The sequence below is a fragment of the Panthera pardus genome, unplaced genomic scaffold (assembly GCF_024362965.1).
Source record: "Panthera pardus isolate Hobbes unplaced genomic scaffold, ASM2436296v1 HiC_scaffold_24, whole genome shotgun sequence".
Lineage (NCBI taxonomy): Eukaryota > Metazoa > Chordata > Mammalia > Carnivora > Felidae > Panthera > Panthera pardus.
Genome location: NW_026526810.1, coordinates 99,602,661 through 99,623,078, shown reverse-complemented (window position 1 = coordinate 99,623,078; position 20,418 = coordinate 99,602,661). Strand labels below are relative to the sequence as shown.

The following is a 20,418-nucleotide window of genomic DNA, read 5'->3' as shown; positions in this document are numbered from 1 at the left end:
AACAATTTATCAATTACAATCAGATTTCCCTATAGGAGTACTGGTTCCTGGTGAGGTGACTGCCCTGGTAAGTTGTGATACACTGTATTCTCTGTCGATCTCTCTAATTTTGAGGGCAGCGGTTTGCCTTTTGATCTCTCTTCATTTATGGATCTAAGAAAAGTTGTTGATTTTTCACTGTGCTCAGCTTTTGACTTGTTATTATGAGTTGGCAACATCCAAGCTTCTTACATGCCATATGAGAAACCAGAACTCTGTATTTTCTTTTAAGAATGTTTTCCTACACTACAAGCTTAAAATTTATGTAGAAAAAGAAAAAAATATACAAACCCAGTATCATGTACAACAAAACTGTGTCATGTACTTTGAGAATTATTTACTTTCCATTTTCCTTACACTACACATATTCATGTTTCTAGATGTCTAGCCTAGATCAAATACTGTTCTTAAACATCTGAACCTTCCAGTTTATCTGTAAAAATCAATATAAAATTATAAACTGCAATCCTTGAAATATATCTTTCAAACAAGCCATTAAAATACAGCTTACCATTTTGATGCCTGTGGAAAATGTCACTGGTTTTATAGGTTTAGGTTTCTCAAGTTGCATTTCCAACTGGGTAGATCTATCTTTATGCTGAGCCAAAAGTAGAGCAACAGGGAGATCTGAACTCTCCTGTAAGAAAAGTTAAAGTGCAACATGAAAGTTAAAAAGGAAAAACTAATGAGCAACAAGTCTTTCATTTTAAATTATGCCCTTTCATAAGCACTTGATGTCAACCTAAATATTCACTTTATGGAGAACACTTCACAAAAAATTTTAACATTCCATAATAAGAAAAGGCTGTTTGAGATTCATAAATCAAAATAACCTGCAAAAAAGTATTTTTATAAAATCCACATTAAAGACAATAGGGTCTTATTTCATCTAGCAAAGCCAACCATATTTATTAAAATAAAAAAAAATTAAAAGCTAATCACAAAAAGAGTAATACAAAGTACTATAACGTAGATCAGATGTTTATCTAAGACACATTCTTCTACCAGTGAATTCAGACCAGTTTGAAATTGTTTCCCATTAGATTTCACCTGAGGCCGTTTGGAAATGATCCTTGTTCTGTTTTGCACAATAGAACGATTGTTAAGTACAACCAAAAATATATTCTCTCCTTTACTGAACTTATTTTTAGAAATTAAGTCTAAATTTTTTTAATTGACAAAATGATAGCAAATATTTATTTTAATACCTTATATTGACACTAAAAGAGGGCTACTATTTACATAAATCTGCATATATACATATGAATGACACAAGCAATGATACTAATTCTTATATGCAGATGCATTTATCCTGTTTAACATGAAGTTCTCTTACATGTTCTTCCACATGCTGTGGAACTAAGGTCTAAACTAAACATATCCAGACTTTTTCCTTCCCGAGTTTTCAGTTAAATAAGAACACAGAAACACATGCAGAAGGAAGAAGATAATATACACACAGTACTTTATATCTGTAAACAAAAATGAAGATTACAAACACATTTCTATCTATACCTATAGATATTGAGTCTATACCAAGTCTATCTATGAAAACAGACATATTTTTCAAATGGCCTAGAGATTTTTAAAATAATAACAACCCAGAACTTAATCCTGGAAAGACTATATTGTTAAACATTCCCTAGTATGAAAGTAAACATACAGCAGAATCTAATTTTCTTTCCAAATCTAACAACTTTATACAATTTTTTAGGCACAAATGTAGTTAATATATTTGAAGGAACTTTTGGGGCGCCTGGGTGGCTCAGTCGGTTGAGCGCCGACTTCGGCTCAGGTCACGATCTCGCGGTCCGTGAGTTCGAGCCCCGCATCGGGCCCCTGTGCTGACAGCTCAGAGCCCGGAGCCTGTTTCAATTCTGTGTCTCCCTCTCTCTGACCCTACCCCATTCATGCTCTGTCTCTCTCTGTCTCAAAAATAAATAAACGTTAAAAAAAAAAAAAATTTAAAGGAACTTTTTTGTCTATAGTACAGAAGTAATTCAAATAAAAAGCAAATTATTTCAACAGAATTGTCCTAGCATAAATCTGTACCTCAAGACTTGGTAACAGAAGTGCTTTGCAAGAGCAATGTTACAAAGATTAAAATTTTTTAAATGGAGGAACACAAATTTTATTTATAAAATATAGCCTTGGGGCCTTTAGCAATAATAAAGGAAAATAGGGGCACTTGGGTGGCTCACTCAGTTAAGTGTCCGACTTAGGCTCTGGTCATGATCTCCCGGTTTCTGAGTTCGAGTCCCGCATCAGGCTCTGTGCTGACAGCTCAGAGCCTGGAGCCTGCTTCAGATTCTGTGTGTCTCTCTCTCTGCCCCTCCCCTGCTCATACTCTGTCTCTCTCAAAAATAAATAAATTTAAAAAAACATTAGAGGGGCGCATGGGTGACTCAGTCAGTTAAGCATCTGACTTCGGCTCAGACAGACAGTTCATGGGTTCAAGTCCTGCATCAGACTCGGTGCTGTCAGCACAGAGCCCGCTTTGGATCCTCTGTCTACTTCTCTCTCTGCCCCTCCCCCACTTATTCCCTCTGTCAAAAATAAACATTTAAAAAATTGTTTTAATTTAAAAAATAATAATAAAGGAGAATGAATGAAATATATACTATTGAGAATATACTTGAACACCTTTCATACTCTGCAATAAAGCATCAGTTATGCATTAGCAACAGTATTGCTGTGAATTCCTGCAGCTATTCTAGATGTTCATCAAGAATTTTATAATTAAACGTAAAATTAAGAGAGAATTTAAATGGACTGTGGACCAAAACATCTTTTAAAACCCATTACTGCCTTTTCATATGTAAAAATTAACAGAAGAAAACTAAATTTCTTGGCATTCCTTTTCAATCTATACTCTAAGTGAATTCAAATACTCTTCCATACCTGGTATTTACTCTAAGTGAAAGTCCTTATGTAAAAGCAAGACAATGGGCTCACTTCAAAAAAGTTGCTAATCAATACTTGGGCCTGTTTTAATCCTGGTTTCACTTTCACATAAAAGGCCCTGAACATTAAAATGCCTTGGTAAAACAGCTGAAATTCAATAAAAAATAAACATTCTAGGAATCTAAAACCAATTTTGACATTAAGGCATACAATTTACTTCAAATCTGCTTCATTCCATCTTAGCACTCAAAACTTTGAAGCCTGAAAATCTTTGTGAAAGTTAAGTTAGAATTAAACAGGAGCTCAGGCAGTTAATTGTCCAACTTTTGGTTTCACCTCAGGTCATGATCTCAAGGTTCGTGAGTTTGAGCCCCACATAGGGCTCTGCACTGATGGTGCAGAGTCTGCTTGGGATTGCTCTCTCCCTCTCTCTCTCTGCCCCTCCCCTGCATGCACACTCTCTCTCTCTCTCTCTCTCTCTCAAAAAGTAAATACACATTAAAAAAAAAAAGAATTAAGCAGGAGCTCTAACAACAATAAAAATCAATCAATGGAGTAAAAAAAAAAAACTATGGGAATATACATGCTCTCAAGAATACATAAAATGCAGATTCAGCCTTAGCAAGTTATTTCATTTTTCTTAGCTTTTCAGTTTATCTTGAAAGGTTCTCTAAACCTCATTAATTGCCTGAAGGTATACTGTGTAATATTTAAAGAAATTTTAATAAGACTGCCTGTAATACTCATTAAAAGCTTTATAATGACCACTTTTTAAAGATTATTTTAACTGACTTTAAGCAAGCCATCTGGCAAACAATATTTCTAATAAAAATCAGCTACTGGATTTTGACAGTATTAGCCCTTAACAAAATTTAAGACATAAACTGAAGAAAATTTTCAAACAGGAATATAAAAAGATTTAATAAGTTAGGACCTGTTTAAAAATCTTTTTCCAAACTGTTAAAAAAAACTGAATTTACAGTTAGGATTAAATAAATGGACTTTTTAGGCAACATTATGGTAAATGCTAAGTCATAAACATTAAGACCATAACATTAAAATCTGTCACATACAGTATAATGTAATGCTTTTTAAAGGTTAAAGAGTGACCATTAGCACAAGAATCAAACCCAAAAACAGGAGAAAAAAAATTCTTAATAAGTAGTGCTTGTTGCCTAAATTAGATCCAGAGAACAATTCTAAGATTTAAGCTTCTAGACATATTTACAAATGCCAATATTATCTTTTTCATAGAATCTAACACACGAATATACATAGAAAAAGAAACAAAGTGTGTTTTTTACTTATTAAGGATTCAGGAAGACAAAAAGAAATTTAATAAATTCTTTCTATTAGTCAATAAGAACTAAACATACATTAACATTTTAACAGAAACAATGATCATTTAAAAATTAAAGTAACAGAGAATTTTTAAAAATAAAATTAGGAAACCGAAAATTCAAAATGTACTAATATTTAAAAACAATCTGTTGTAATTAATTGGTCTAATGAATACAGTAAATTTCTAACGATTATTTAACCACCATGTTACATGCTCTAAACAGTGAAGAAAGTATGTGCAATAATGACTTGCAGGTGAAGAAAACAGGAAGTTGCAGGGAGTTTGGGGGGAGGTCTCACAAAAACCAATATTAACTCCAGCTTATACACAATGTACAACATTGGCAGTTTTACATCTTGCTTCATGCCCCACTGAATTAAAGGGGAGCGTCATGCCAATAGCTCTCAATGAGGCAGCAAAACATTACTTTGAGGACTAAAAAAATACGCAAAGAATAATTGCTATGCAGAGCCAGCTAACCTCAAAATTAAATCTAAAATCTCTTTATACTAGATGCAATATTTTTTAAATATTAAAGTACATTTTCATTTCATGTCTAAGTTCTATTTTGAATTAATTCAATTAATTGTATAAAGGAGAAGCATTACCAAGGAAAAGTATGTCCCTCTTTGTATAAAATGATGGGGGAAAGAACCTTTCAATAAAATAATTAGAACATCAGTATTTACTAATTCATTCTTTAAAGTTTTCAATTTTCACAAAATTCATGTCAACAAAAAAAGGTAAAATACATGTGTCATTTCAACTGTTAAAGGCACAACTGACAATGGTTTCAAGAAAAATTAGTGGAAATCACTAAGAAAAATATATTCTATTTTATATGCTGTCTTTATTTTTAGAACCAAATTTACATTCCACTTACACAAAGTAGATAGGGTTTATGAAACACATTTTCTATCTAAGCCTCATTAATGCCCTTACTCTTACTTTTCCTTACTTTCTCACCTACTTCTAATTTAATTATCTTGTTTTCTCTTTTTATTCCTGGTCAGCTGACGTTTGGCCAAAAGAATGGTAGAAAAATATACACATACACATTTACCTAATCATAGAGTTACAAATACCACATCAACTAGATTGACGAATTAAAGTATGTTACCACTACATAGAAATTAATTATGTGGACAAAAAAGGAAAGGGAAGAATGCAAAAGACTTTCCTGGAAAGGACCATTTCTACTGTGATTTTATATTATCACCCTAGGTTATAAGCATCAAATAATATACCATCAAATCTGTGAAACATTTCCGAAGCCTTAGTTATTATTACTGCTATTATCTAACAATGATGACTACTTGAGGAGCTAATTATTGGAAAACACAATTTGCAAAACACTGCCATTTCTTTCAAATACATTCTTTCTCATGCAAAAATATGAAACATGGTTCTCACAGAGTAAATAGAATCACTATAAATTTCACATGAAGCCAAAACACTTGAAAATAGGCTAGTTATAAGAAAGCCAGTGTTAATCAGGAGAAAACTGCCTTAAAAACAAAGCATTTTCATCAGTAAGCTTAAAAACATAAATAACCTATTAATAGTACACTGCCTTACATCAGTTACATTGCTCTTTCATCTAAAAATAAAACGGATATTGACAAAATGGGGTTTTTTTAATAAAGGAATAGAAGTTGAATACACCAGCACTGAATATGCCAGTAAAAATGCCATTTAAATGCCATTATCCAGCATAATAAAAAGGAAAAATAAACTCTGAATACTAATGATTTGTTCAAGACATTTAGCATTATTACATACCAGTTCATCTAAAAAAGCTTGCTTGTTCTTCCTTTTTAGAATCTGCTGCAGTTGTTCTTCTTTTTGAATAAACAGTCTTCTTTGTTCATTTTCCTGTCTTTCTACCTCTAAAGCTTCTTCCAATTCCTCCTGTTCCCGAGTCTAAAACAGAAATTTTTATATATAGCATGGAATAAATTTAATAACCAAAATCAATCCTTTACTGCACTCCGACACTTTCTGGATACATAAAACATACTAGTCACTTAAGAGTTTAATAGAGCAGCAATTCTACTCTGCAGGAACTAGAGTTCATTTTATTATTTCACATGGACATGTTACTATGAAAGAGAATGACACCTATCATTTAACTAACACCTAAACAAGTACACTTCACTCAGTTGCAGAGCTGTAGGAAATGTGTTTAATAAAGAATTTATTTATTGATCATTATTACAGATAGTTTTGAGTAATTCATTTTAGAGGATTTAACAAGAAAAACAAAAACAAAACCCAATAAAAACAACAGAGACAATCTACATACAGAACTACCAACTGAAACACTCCATTGAAAGGACTGACTTATTTAATAGAAACAATTTCCAGAACATTCTAGGTAATGAAAAGTTATCAATGTCCTAAGCTTCTTTTCCCTAAGCTGAAATAAGTCTTTATGATGCTAGAGTTCCAAACATCATCATGTTGCAAAAAACTGAAATTATTTTCTAACATAAGCATATAAATTTCAAGTCTTCTTTGTGCACTGAAAAATTCAAAATTCAAAGCTAATATGTAAACAGAATGAACTATAGTTCTACTCATTCTCCTTTTATGGAGTGCCTCGGAAATATTAAATAATTCCAGGCTCTGAAATTTACTCCAACTTAAAGTCATGCTTAAAAGCAATACTATACATAGTCTTTGTTCTTTCATTCTTATGAATGAAAAATACAGTAAAATCTAAATGGCTTTATTTTAAAGCTCTTTCTTTTTTTTTTTTTTACTTTGACAGAACATTGAGAATTTATGGCACCTTGAGGTAAATGCAGAACGGAGGAAGAGAGCATAATAGGTTTGAGCATTGTAAATATATGAATAGCAGACACCTCAGAGAAAAATATATTTATATTTAAAATAATATTTAAAACCCTTTGGACTTCAAGCTGTATTACAAAGCTGAAATCATCAAGACAGTATGGTACAGGCCCAAAAGCAGACACTCAGATCAATGGAATAGAATAGAGAACCCAGAAATGGACCAACAAATGTATGGCCAACTAATCTTTGACAAAGCAGGAAAGAATATCCAATGGAATAAAGACGGTCTCTTCAGCAAGTGGTGCTGGGAAAACTGGACAGAGAGATGCAGAAAAATCAACCTGGACAACTTTCTTACACCATACACAAAAATAAACTCAAAATGGATGAAAGACCTAAATATAAGACAGGAAGCCATCAAAATCCTTGAGGAGAAAGCAGGCAAGAACCTCTTTAACCTTGGCCGCAGGAACTTCTTACTTAACATGTCTCCAGAGGCAAGGGAAACAAAAGCAAAAATGAACTATTGGGACCTCATCAAAATAAAAAGCTTCTGCAAAGCGAAGGCAACAATCAGCAAAACTAAAAGGCAACTAACGGAATGGGAGAAAACATTTGCAAATGACATATCAGATAAAGCGTTAGGATCCAAAATCTATAAAGAACTTATCAAACTCAACACCCAAAAAACAAATAATCCAGTGAAGAAATGGGCAAAAGACATGAATAGACACTTCTCCAAAGAAGACATCCAGATGGCCAACCGACACATGAAAAAATGCTCAACGTCACTCATCATCAGGGAAATACAAATCAAAACCACAATGAGATACCACCTCACACCTGTCAGAATGGCTAACATTAGCAACTCAGGCAACAACAGATGTTGGCGAGGATGAGGAGAAAGAGGATCTCTTTTGCACTGCTGGTGGGAATGCAAACTGGTTCAGCCACTCTGGAAAACAGAATGGAGGTTCCTCAAAAAATGAAAAATAGAACTACCCTATGACCCAGCAGTTGCACTACTAGGTATTTATTCAAGGGATACAGATGTGCTGTTTCGAAGGGGCACATGCACCCCAATGTTTATAGCAGCACTATCAACAATAGCCAAAGTATAAAAAGAGCCCAAATGTCCAGCAATGGATGAATGGATAAAGAAGATGTGGTATATGGATACAATGGAGTATTACTCAGTAATCAGAAAGAACAAAACTTGCCATTTGCAACTATGTGGATGGAACTAGAGTGTATTATGATAAGTGAAATTAGTCAGAGAAACACAAATATCATATGACTTCACTCATAAGAGAATTTTAAGTTACAAAACAGATGAACACACGGGAAGGGAAGTAAAAATAATATAAAAACAGGGAGGGAGACAAAAACATAAAGAGAGGGGCGCCTGGGTGGCTCAGTCGGTTAAGCGTCCGACTTCAACTCAGGTCACGATCTCGCGGTCCGTGAGTTCAAGCCCGGCGTCAGGCTCTGGGCTTATGGCTCAGAGCCTGGAGCCTGCTTCTGATTCTGTGTCTGCCTCTCTCTCTGCCCCTCCCCCGTTCATGCTCTGTCTCTCTCTGTCTCAAAAATAAATAAACGTTAAAAAAAAAATTAAAAAAAAAAAACAAACAAAAACAAAAAACAAAAACATAAAGAGACTCTTAAATATGGTGAACAAACAGAGGGTTAATGGAGGGGTTGTGGGAAGGAGGATGGGCTAAATTGGTAAGGGGCATTAAGGAATCTACTCCTGAAATCATTGTTGCACTATATGCTAACATGGATGTAAATTAAAAAAATAAGTTAAATAAAATTTTTTTCAAAAACCCTTTACTAGATTTTTTTTTAGTTCACACATTAGATAAACTCCCAAAAAACAAAGTTCTCAACCAAAAAGATATTTCACCTACAATTCAAACTCAGTACTATATCCAAAATAAGTTTAGCATCTGGCCTCCCAAAGTGATCATACACCTATATTCCTTGTGTCCACAAAGTGCACACCTACATCTCAGTCAACTTCATTTGAAACTGCAAATTTAGCTCTATTTACTCCCTCTCCCCCTCCCATTCCTCTTAAATTAAATCAGTCTCTACATCCTATTAGCATCGCTCCCTATAATTTTACAAATGTTTCCTTCTCTATTGCCAAGGTCGCTACTCTAATTCAGGCCCCCCAGTGGAGAAGAGAATTCAAACTTCATCTAGAAGGATTAGTAGGAATAAATGTAAAAAGTCAGGGGCTGAGATATGAAGGCTGGAAAAGTGAACTACTTGATTAGAGGCATAGAAGCAGAAAAAGATGAGCCACATAGTAAAATAGAGCCATATACTCAATTAAGTGTAACAAGATACAGTGAAAAGAGAATTGATAGAGTGGTAAATTCTCCTTGCAATGATAAAAGGACACACAGAGAAAGAAAAGATTTCATAGGGAGTATTATGGGTTAAATGTATCCCCCCCCCCCAAATATATGTTGAAGTCTTAACCCCTAGTACATGTAAAAGTGACCTTATTTGGAAATAGGGTCTTTGCAGACATAATCAAATTAAGATGGGGTCATACTAGAAATTCAGACACAGACACACAGGGGAGAAGGCCATGTGGAGACAAAGGTAGAGATCAGAGTGGTACTGAAGGTTCTGACAACCACCAGAAGCTAGAAGAGGCAAGGAAGGATTCTTCCCTAGAGCATTTAGAGAAAGCATGACCTTGATGATACCTTAATTTCAGACTTCTAGACTCTAAATTTCTTTTTTAGTAATTTATTTCAGTGGCTCTCGGAAACCTAGGAGGTTGAGGCAAACACTTGAAACAGTAGGTATTTACCCGCATTGGAGAGTGGAACAGCTATATGGGCAGAGAAAACAAAGGTGCAAAGACATGAATAAAGCTGGAATGCTTAGCATATCCAAGTCATGAAGTATGGGGGTGGGGGAAAGCTCTAGATAAAACTGGAAAGGAAAGCAGAGGACAAATCATGGAGCATCCATCAAACCATACTAAGGAAATCTGTGTCATTAAGGAAATCTGAGGGATAACTTTAGAAAGATGATTAGAAGCAGTGAAGTATTCAGACCAATGGGATCATAACTGAAGACAGGAAAACTGGTTAGAAGAACATTTCGATACCCAGATAAGAAATGATGAGAGCTCTAAATAAGGTAATAATAATAGAATTAGAGGAGGAACCAGGTTTGAAAAATGATGGGGAGAGACTATCAACAGTATAGGAAGACAGACCAGATGTGGCTTGAACACTCGGATAAAGAATGCAAGAGAAACAAATGGTAAACATTTAAAAATTCAACTCTGGAATGCTGAATTAAAAGTGCCTATAATAATCAAGAAATAAATGTCTATTAACGATACATACATATATATACACATATATATACATATACATATATACATATATATACATATACATATATACATACATATACATATATGTATACATATTACATAGTAAAATTCTACAAGCTCAGGAGAAAAACAATGTGCTGCAGAAACATTTGAGAGTAATTAGTATACAGGGTTAACTCATAGAGAGAAGCACTGAAAGGAACCATGGTTTAGAGTCAGGAAGGAAAGCTTAAGTCTCCTAATCTTGAACGGGGAAGGTGAGGGCAGCAGGACGAGGAGGAGAATGGAGTGGCCCCACAGAAGTTAAGGAAGAGGGATTCCCTATCAAGGGAGAAGCCTACACCAAACACAGCCAACAGGCCCAGTGAGATTCAGACCAACAATTCATCATCTTTGACAATGAGAAACTGGTAGCCTCAATTTTCTCACTGAAATAGAATATATGAGCATCTTGGACATAGCAGATCTCAATAAATATTGATTGGCTAACTAGCTGACTGAATAACCGGGACAACAGCCATCATTAAAAAATCAAACACTGTGGGAATGAAGAAGAAGGTAATGGACTGAGAGAAGGAAAACAGGTTGAAAATTAAAGGTCTCTGTGTTCTTCCTCATGGCACTACGGTACCCAGTCAACCTCCTTTGCCTTCACCTCCTACTCCTAATCCATCAGTATAGGACTTGCTATTTTAAACTCAAACTGTTTCTCCAATTCATCCCACCTCTCCATTTTTTGTTTAAGTCACCTCTGAACCCACCAACATGACTGCAATAATTTCCCATTGGTTTCCCAAATTCCAACCTCGATTCTCTCAAATTCAACCTCCACAAAACCACTATATTCATTTTTTTTTTTACCACTATATTCATTCTAACAAAGACAATACATTATCACTTGGTTTAAAACCCTTCAATGATGATCATCCACAACCAGGTTTTTATAACATTACTCTAAGGAATCTTGAATTCTCTAATAAGATGCCTAAGGTATACTACAAAGAGACTGAACAGATGGGAATTCAGCCTATCCCTCTACCCACTAAGAAAAGTTTGGTTTCACTTCAACCAAAGTATTCCAAGCAAGTTTTCATTTGAAGAAAAAGTTCACCGAAATTAGATTATTCTTTTACTGCAACACTCACTATTATTTCCTAGCTTAAAACTCTGAATGAGGGGTGCCTGGGTGGCTCAGTAGGTTCAGTGACTCTTGACTTTGGCTCGGGTCATAATCCCAGGGTTGTGAGATCGAGCTCCATATCAGGCTGAGCGTGGAGCCTGCTTAAGATTCATTCTCTGTCTCTCTCTGCCCCTCACCCGTGCTCTCTCTCTCTCTCTCTCAAAACAAACTTAAAAAAAAAAAACTCTCTCTCTCTCTCTCTCTCTCTCTCTCTCTCTCTCCCATCTGCCCCTCCCCCACTCACACACACACTCTGTCTCTCTCTCTCTCTCTCTCTCTCTCTCTCTAAAAATAAATAGGGGCGCCTGGGTGGCTCAGTCGGTTAAGTGGCCGACTTCGGCCCAGGTCACAATCTCGCGGTCCGTGAGTTCGAGCCCCGCATCGGGCTCTGGGTTGACGGCTCAGAGCCTGGAGCCTGTTTCAAATTCTGTGTCTCCCTCTCTCTGACCCTCCCCCGTTCATGCTCTGTCTCTCTCTGTCTCAAAAATAAATAAACGTTAAAAATAAATAAATAAATGAAAACTTCAAAGCTCTGAATGAAAAAAAGTACTCACTTAAAAGGAACATCCTTCTATTAATGAGTTAAATGGCACTAATGGAACAAGTTACCTAAGAATACCTATTTTGCATGTATCTTCTAACTCAGTGAAAGCTACTGGGCAAAGAGTAATTTTTATGTCACACTGATCCTCTCAGAAATGAGACACCTTTCTAAGGAAGCCAGGCTGGGTATGAATGGAATTAGAATGTAGTGCCAATCCCTTGAGAACTTTATGGCAGGAAAGAAGTACTGAAATGAAACACTCCTAAGACTATAAGGAGAAAGTCCCTCTAAACACAAGATGAAAACACAAGCTATGTGATCCAAATATGACTTGTATCATTTTTACCAATGATCACAAATTCTTGACAAAGTACCTCAAAAATAATCACCTCTGCTTTCCTCTAAAACTGGAAAGCCCAGCATTAAAAAAATGACAGCTAAACTGTATAAGTTGGACAATTAAATCTCTGCATGCTCACAATTCATCTCTCTCTCTCTCGCTCTCTCTCTCTCTCTATATATATATACACACAGACACACACAATACACATACACACATATATATGTGTGTGTACATATACATATACACACATATGTATATGTATACATATACAAATACTATATACATATACATAGTATTTCTGGCCTAGATTTCAGCTAAATTCTTTGTAATTTTAACTAGTTTTAGAGGAAGATAGCTTTTCAGGAATCAGATGGAAACATTCATTTCTAAAGCAAAAGAAGAAAATACTTAGCAACCAACCAGCTTTAACTTATTTTTCTGAATGACATCTTTGTTTTCCTTTTGGTACATCTCCATTTTCTTTTTGGTGTTGTCCAAATCCACATTATTGGTCAAGTTGAAAACTGCATCAGAAAGGAAACAATGACATGAAAAACAGTTTTAATATAAATCTTGAGTCACAATAAAAAAAATTCATCACACTGACTTAATTCATCAGATTGTCATTACTTACAGCTATATTTATGTCCTTTTACCTAATACCTACTTTAGAAACTAGTTCTAGTTCAGCAACTATGTTTTCAGAGCCAAAGACTATCAGACTATCACACAGAATATCTAAATCTCTGAATCACCCCAGAAAACCTAAGATACGTGTTTGTCATAATCATATTAGATTTGATTTTTAAAGTCCCCATTCTAACTTTAAAAGTACATAAAAGATTACTTAAATTATTTAAATATAAAGAGTAAGTCTGGGATCTATTATACTAGTCAGAATCAAAACTGAAAAGAATCTGTGCTCTACAAAGAGAAAATTTATCCAACAGAATAAAAAATATTATATAATTATATAATTTATAGAAAACAAAAACAAGTTTAATTCGCATTCCAATGGTCCCTATAGTCTAGATGTAAAGAAGCATGATATAGGGGCACGTGGTGGCTCAGTCGGTTAGGCGTCCAACTTCAGCTCAGGTCATAATCTCGCACTCGAGCCCCACATCGGGCTCTGAGCTGTCAGCTCAGAGACTGGAGCCTGCTTCAGATTCTGTGTCTGCCTCTCTCTCTACCCCTTCTCTGCTCTCTTTCTTTCTCTCAAAAATAAACAAACATTAAAAAATTTTTTTAATAAATAAAATGATATAGATAGCAGTTAAAAATTAACTAGGAAGGTAAAGGATAAACTGGCACCAAAACTTAAGACTGAAACTATTTCATAAGAGAAGCCACTGAGGTATGTTCAAAAAAGATGATGGTAGGGGCGCCTGGGTGGCTCAGTCGGTTGGGCGTCCGACTTCGGCTCAGGTCATGATCTCGTGGTTCGTGGGTTCGAGCCCCACATCGGGCTCTGTGCTGACAGCTCAGAGCCTGGAGCCTGCTTCAGATTCTGTGTCTCCCTCTCTCTCTGCCCCTCCCTGCTCATGCTCTGTCTCTCTCTGTCTCAAAAATAAATAAACCATTAAAAAAAAAATTAAAAAAAAAACAAAAAAAGATGATAAATTTTCAATGAGTTAGATTTTTTAATGTATAATTATTTAATAATTTTATAATTTTTTATATAATTCTGACTCAAAATAATGCCTTACTCCCTTCTAAGTTTACCTATACAAATCAAAGTGTCAATATAATACTCTGAATAACAACCAAAAAACTCTTTTGGTACAGGGCACCTGGGAGGCTCAGTCAGTTAAGCGTCCAACTCTGGCTCAGGTTATGATCTCACAGTTCATGAGTTTGAGCCCTGCATCGGGCTCTATGCTGTCAGCACAGAGCCCACTTTGGATTCTCTGCCCCTCCCCTTTTCGTGCACGCTCTCTCTCTCTCTCAAAAATAAATTTTAAAAATAAGAAACTCTTTTGGTACATACAAATTCATATCATAAAGTACCACCACACTACCCCACATGTTACTGTGTTTGCATCAGTCTGTCTAAAGAAAAATCCAGGGGCGCCTGGGTGGCTCAGTCGGTTAAGTGTCCGACTTTGGCTCAGGTCATGATCTCGTGGTCCATGGGTTCGAGCCCGGCGTCGGGCTCTGTGCTGACAGCTCAGAGCCTGGAGCCTGTTTCAGATTCTGTGTCCCCCTCTTTCTCTGACCCTCCCCTGTTCATGCTCTCTCTCTCTCTCTCTCTCTCTCAAAAATAAATAAATGTTAAAAAAAAATTTTTTTTGTTTAAATAAAAAAAAGAAAAAAAAAAGAAAAATCCGTATTATTAAGATTCTCCTGTTCCATAATTCAATTCAGACCTGCCTGGGCTTCTTCTGTAATCTTTTCCATCCATTATTACCTATTCTATCCCTTCACCAATTACTTTTCCCTACTTCCTGCTTGTTCTATAAACAGGTTTCATCTACCCTAAACAACTATGCTCTAAGCCATGTCTTTAAGTGAAACAGTGAGCCCTGTCTCACTCTTTCCTTTAATAACCATCTCAAATAGTTGCTTGACTTTTTGCTTTTACTTGTTCTTTTTTTTTCTTATTTGAGTACAGTTGACACATAATGTTATATTAGTTTCAGATGTACAACACAGTGATTCAACAACCAAATGTTATGATATGCTCACCACAAGTTTAGCTATCAACTGTCACCATGCAACCCTATTACAACACCAATGACTATATTCCATATGTTGTACCTTTTATTCCTATGACTTATTCATTCCATGACTGGAAGCCTGTATCTCCTACTCCCATTCACCCATGTTACCCATCCCCTCACCCCCTCCCTACTGGCAATGATCAGTTTGTTCTCTATTTTTATCAGTTTGATTCTACTTTTTGTTTGTTTTTTCAGATTCCACATATAAGTGAAATCATATGATGTGTCTCCTAAGGCAAAGGAAACAAAAGCCAAAATAAACTACTGGGACTACATCAAAATAAAAAGCTTTTTGCACAGTGAAAAAAAAACATCAACAAAACAAAAAGTCAACCTGCTGAATGAGAGAAGGTATTTGCAAATGATATATCTGATAAGGGGTTAATATATAAAATTTATAAAAAACTGATACAACTCAACACCAAAAAAACCCAAATAATCCAATTGAAAATAGGCAGAGGAGGGGCACCTGGGTGGTTCAGTCAGTTAAGCATCCGACTTCAGCTCAGGTCATGATCTCACAGTTCATGAGTTCGAGTCCTGCATCAGGTTCTGTGCTAACAGCTTGGAGCCTGAAGCCTACTTCAGATTCTATGTCTCCCTCTGTCTCTGCCCCTCCCCTGCTAGCGCTCTCTTTCTCTCTCTCTCAAAAATAAACAGTAAAAAAAATTTTGTTTAAACAGGCAGAGGACCTAAATGAACATTTTTCCAAAGAAGATATACCAATGGCTAACAGACACATGAAAAGATGTTCAACATCCCTAATCATCAGGGAAATGCAAACCAAAACCACAATGAGATATCACCTTACACCTATCAGAATGGCTAAAATCAAAACAGAAAGAAATAACAAGTGTCGGCAAAGATGCAGAGAAAAAGGAACCCTCATATACTGTTGGTGGGAATGTAAATTAATACAGCAACTGTGAAAAACAATATGAAGGTTCTCAAAAAAGTAAAGGTAGAAATACCATATGATACAGTAATTCACTACCTGGTATTTACCCAAAGAAAACAAAAACACTAATTCAAAAGATGTATGCACCACTCTGTTTATTGCAGCATCATTTACAATAGCCATGATACGGAAGCAATTCACATGTCCGTCAATAGATGAACAGAAAGAGAAGGTGTGGGATATGTACATATACAATGGAATATTAGCCATTTAAAAAAAAATGAGGTCTTGGCATTTGTGACAACAGTTATGGACCTGGAGGGTACTACACTAAGTGAAGTAAGTCAGACAGAGAAAGTCAAATAGTACCTAGACTTTTGGATTATAGAGCCCTGTAAGAGTTGAAAAGTAATATTGGGAGCCCAACACAGCGTTACCTATTTTGTTGAACAAGGCATCAAACATACCCTAAAAACCAATTTGATCAATAATTTCATTTTTATCTCCTCAAAGGCCACCTTATTTCAGAACATCAAATTATCATAATCATTGTTAATATCCCAGACTAATTTAGGTATGTAGAAAAAACAAAAGCAAACATCAATTCTATGATATGCAATCTTAAAACTCTGGGAGAAATTAGAGAAAATGAGAAACAATAGCCCCTAGCTACTTCTCCAGCCTTTTTTTACCACAAAGTAGAAAAGAAAATAATAATGGTGGTAAACCAGGAAATCTGGCTAGGATACAATGTAAGGCATTCCCCATAAATCACATTCTGACCCCAACACACAACAGAGGAGAAGGCTCAAAACTACCAAGTGCCCTTAGAAAGTCAACTGAGATCCATTAGTTAATACAGTATGATTCCACTACCTTTGCCAATTGCTCACATTTTACTCCTTGTATTTAACAGGTCATCTATTAAGCCACCAAATCCAGTAATCTACCATCCTCAATATCTATGCCACTCAACAGTGTTCATCACTTACACTTCCTTAGGCACTTCCTTCTCTTGACTAACTTAAATACATTCTCCTGATCTCTCTCCTACTATTCCAACTACTCCTTCCTGTTTCCATCTCTGGCTCTTCTTGGCCTCTAACTAATCTATATAATTCTAGCTTTTGCCTTCTTTCCTCCCTCCCTATTCTTGAGGCAATCTCATCACTTCCCATAGTTTCAACCAAATAAATGCCAGTAAAAGCTGACACCATCTGAAAGTGCATTTCAGAAAACCAATTAATAGATTAATGACATTAATGACACCAAGACTTAACACCTGATTCATCTGACCCACTCTCCTTTGCATTCCACAAACACCAGTTCCCAAATCCTACAGTTACCACCAAAATCTCTTTAAAACTGCCCTTATTCTCAAAGTGCCCTGACAATATACCAAACCATATAATATTTCTCCCTGGATAACGTATAATAATCTCTGCCTTCATTTTCTATTTCCAGAATCTTCGCATCTGACCCTACACTCTAACCAATCCATAATATACAGTGCTGTCAGACTAATATTTCTGAAGCATACCTCAAATCCCCTTCCAGTTCTACCATCCAAAAGTGCTCTCATCCCCTCTGCCTTTCCCCCCTTTACTAAATAAATAAATAAATAAATCAAACACTTTCAAAGGCTTTCTTTTTTTTTTAAAGTTTATTTAACGTGTGCATTCACACGTTGGGGAGGGGTAGAAGGAGAGGGGGAGAGAGAATCCCAAGCAGGCTCCATGCAGTCAGCCTGGAGCCTGCTGCAGGGCTAGATCTCACCAATCGCTGAGATCGTGACCTGAGCCAAAATCAAGAGTCAGACGCTTAACTGAAACTAAAGATCTCTCACTGGGGAGATCACCCCTAAACACATGAACTGAATAATACAAGACACAATATCATCAAATGACAACAGGGAAAAACTAAAAGTATCCTTGCTTCATGCATTCAACAATATTTAGTACTGTTCTAGTTGTTGAGTGTTTATTAAAAGAATAAACTATCGTGGGGCACCTGGGTAGCTCAGTTGGTGAAGTGTCCGACTTCAGCTCAGATCATGATCTCACAGTTCATGGGTTCGAGGCCCATGTCAGGCTCTACACTGACAGCTCAGAGCCTGGAGCCTGCTTCAGATTCTGTGTCTCCCTCTCTCTCTGCCCCTCTTCTGCTTGCACTCTGTCTCTCTTTCTCTTTCTCTCAAAAATAAACATTAAAAAAATTAATAAAAGAATAAACTATTCTTCCTTTTTTTAAAATTTTTTTTTAATGTTTATTCATTTTTGAGACAGACTGAGCATGAGTGGGGGAGGGACAGAGAGAGAAGGAGACACAGAATCCGAAACAGGCTCCAGGCTCTGAGCTGTCAGCACAGAGCCCGACGTGGGGCTCGAACCCACAAACTGTGAGATCATGACCTGAGCTGAGGTCAGACGCCTAACCAACTGAGCCACCCAGGAGTCCCATTAACTATTCTTCCTTTTAATGGAATCAGCTACCAATTAACCCTACAAAGTTCTGATTATGTCATTCAGTCATGAGTCACTCAGTTCACTCATTGCTTCTGCATCCACAATGCCTTGAGAAAAGAAAAATCCAACCTTATCTCTTACATTGCTTTTTCCTTTCTGCTCTGGGAGTTCTGCAGATTCCTCATAGCCTCTTCAAGAAACAATGGAAAGATTGCACAATTCCAACCAGAGAGGCTTTGCTTCATTTGTTTGCTTAAAATGATCTCCTCAAAATTTTGCTTGAAGAATACAATCTATAATGTGTGTGTATCAAGTATCTACAATATACATATGACAAGCACTATGTCCAGGTTCGGCCTAATTACATCACTTAAACCTCCCAAAAACCTTCTGAGATAGGTATTACTATTATTCACACTTTATGGATAAGGTTTAAAGACATTAAATAACTACATCCAAGTTATACAGGAAGTAAATGTTGTAACCAGGATTATAACTTAGGCTATCTGATTCTAAAGCCTAAACTTTTATCTACAATGCTAGGTATATTGCTTCTCTCAATGCCTGAAAACCACTGGTAGCACAATTCAGCTCTTCTTCTGTACACCTGTACAGGCCCCGTAATTTTCTACCTCCAAACCTGTTATCATACTGCTTCTCCCAGAGGATCCATATTTTAGTACCAACCTCAACGAAGAACAATTGTGGATATCCTTATCTGGCCTACCCTTCTATACCCAGCTTAATCACCACCTCTTCTTCATAACTCACTTTGCAGGTACAATCTCTCTATCCCTGAATGCCCACAATACATTGCCTAATATCATGCTGGTAGCACTTACCCACTTTCTACCCTATAAAAAAATTTTTTTAACATTTATTTAATTTTCAGAGACAGAGAGCCAGTGAGGGAGGGGCAGAGAGAGAGAGAGAGACACAGAATCCAAAGCAGACTCCAGGCTCCAAGCTGTCAGCACAGAGACTGACGCAGGGCTCGAACCCACACAAACTGTGAGATCATGACCTGGGTCGAAGTCGGACACTTAACCAACTAAGCCACCCAGGTGCCCCAAGTTATTTTAAATGTACATATCTATTTGACCTAATAAAGTGTTCCTTGAGGGCAGATTCTAGGTCTGATTCATCTTTATCAGTCCCAGTACTTCAATAAAAAACATCCATTGCATACCCCTTAAAATGGCAAAAATCCAATACACTGACAACACCAAAATGCTGACATGGATGTGAGGAACTCTCATTCATTGCAGCAGGAATGCAAAATGACACAACACTTTGGGAGACAGTTTGTTTCTTATCATTTTATCTAACAATCATACTCCTTGGTATTTATCCAAAGGAACTGCAAACTGTCCACACAAAAACCTGTACACAGATATTTATAGCAGCTTTATTTGTAATTGCCAAAGCATGGAAGCAACCAAGATGTCTTTCAATAGGTTAGTGGATAAACTGTGGTATATCCAGACCATACTGCTCAGCACTAAAAAGAAATGAGCTATGAAATCCTGAAAAGACATGGAGGAACCTTAAATGCTTATTACTAACTGAAAGAAGCCAATTTGAGAAAGCTACATAGAATATGATTCTAACTACATGACAGTCTAAAAAGGTAAGTCTACAAAGACAGAAACAGATCAATGGTTGCCAGAAGTTAAGGGAGGAAAAAGGGAAAACTAGGCAGAGCACAGAGGAATTTTAGGGCTGTGAAACTATTCTGTACAATACCATAATGGTGGATACATGTCATTATATATTTGTCCAAACCCATAAAATGTACAAAATCAAGAGTAAAC

The 20,418-nt window shown here is 36.2% G+C and overlaps 1 protein-coding gene across 1 annotated transcript in view; it reads right to left on the bottom strand.

Moving 5' to 3' along the window:
- MNAT1 (MNAT1 component of CDK activating kinase) overlaps positions 1–20,418 on the bottom strand; it is a 217,503-nt gene that overhangs the window by 126,611 nt on the left and 70,474 nt on the right. Inside the window, exons 4-6 of the mRNA XM_019451626.2 lie at positions 12,939–13,042; positions 6,068–6,208; positions 551–676 (exon numbers count right to left, since the gene is read on the bottom strand). Of these exons, the coding sequence (XP_019307171.1) occupies positions 551–676; positions 6,068–6,208; positions 12,939–13,042 (371 nt within the window). The remainder of the gene's footprint in view (positions 1–550; positions 677–6,067; positions 6,209–12,938; positions 13,043–20,418) is intronic.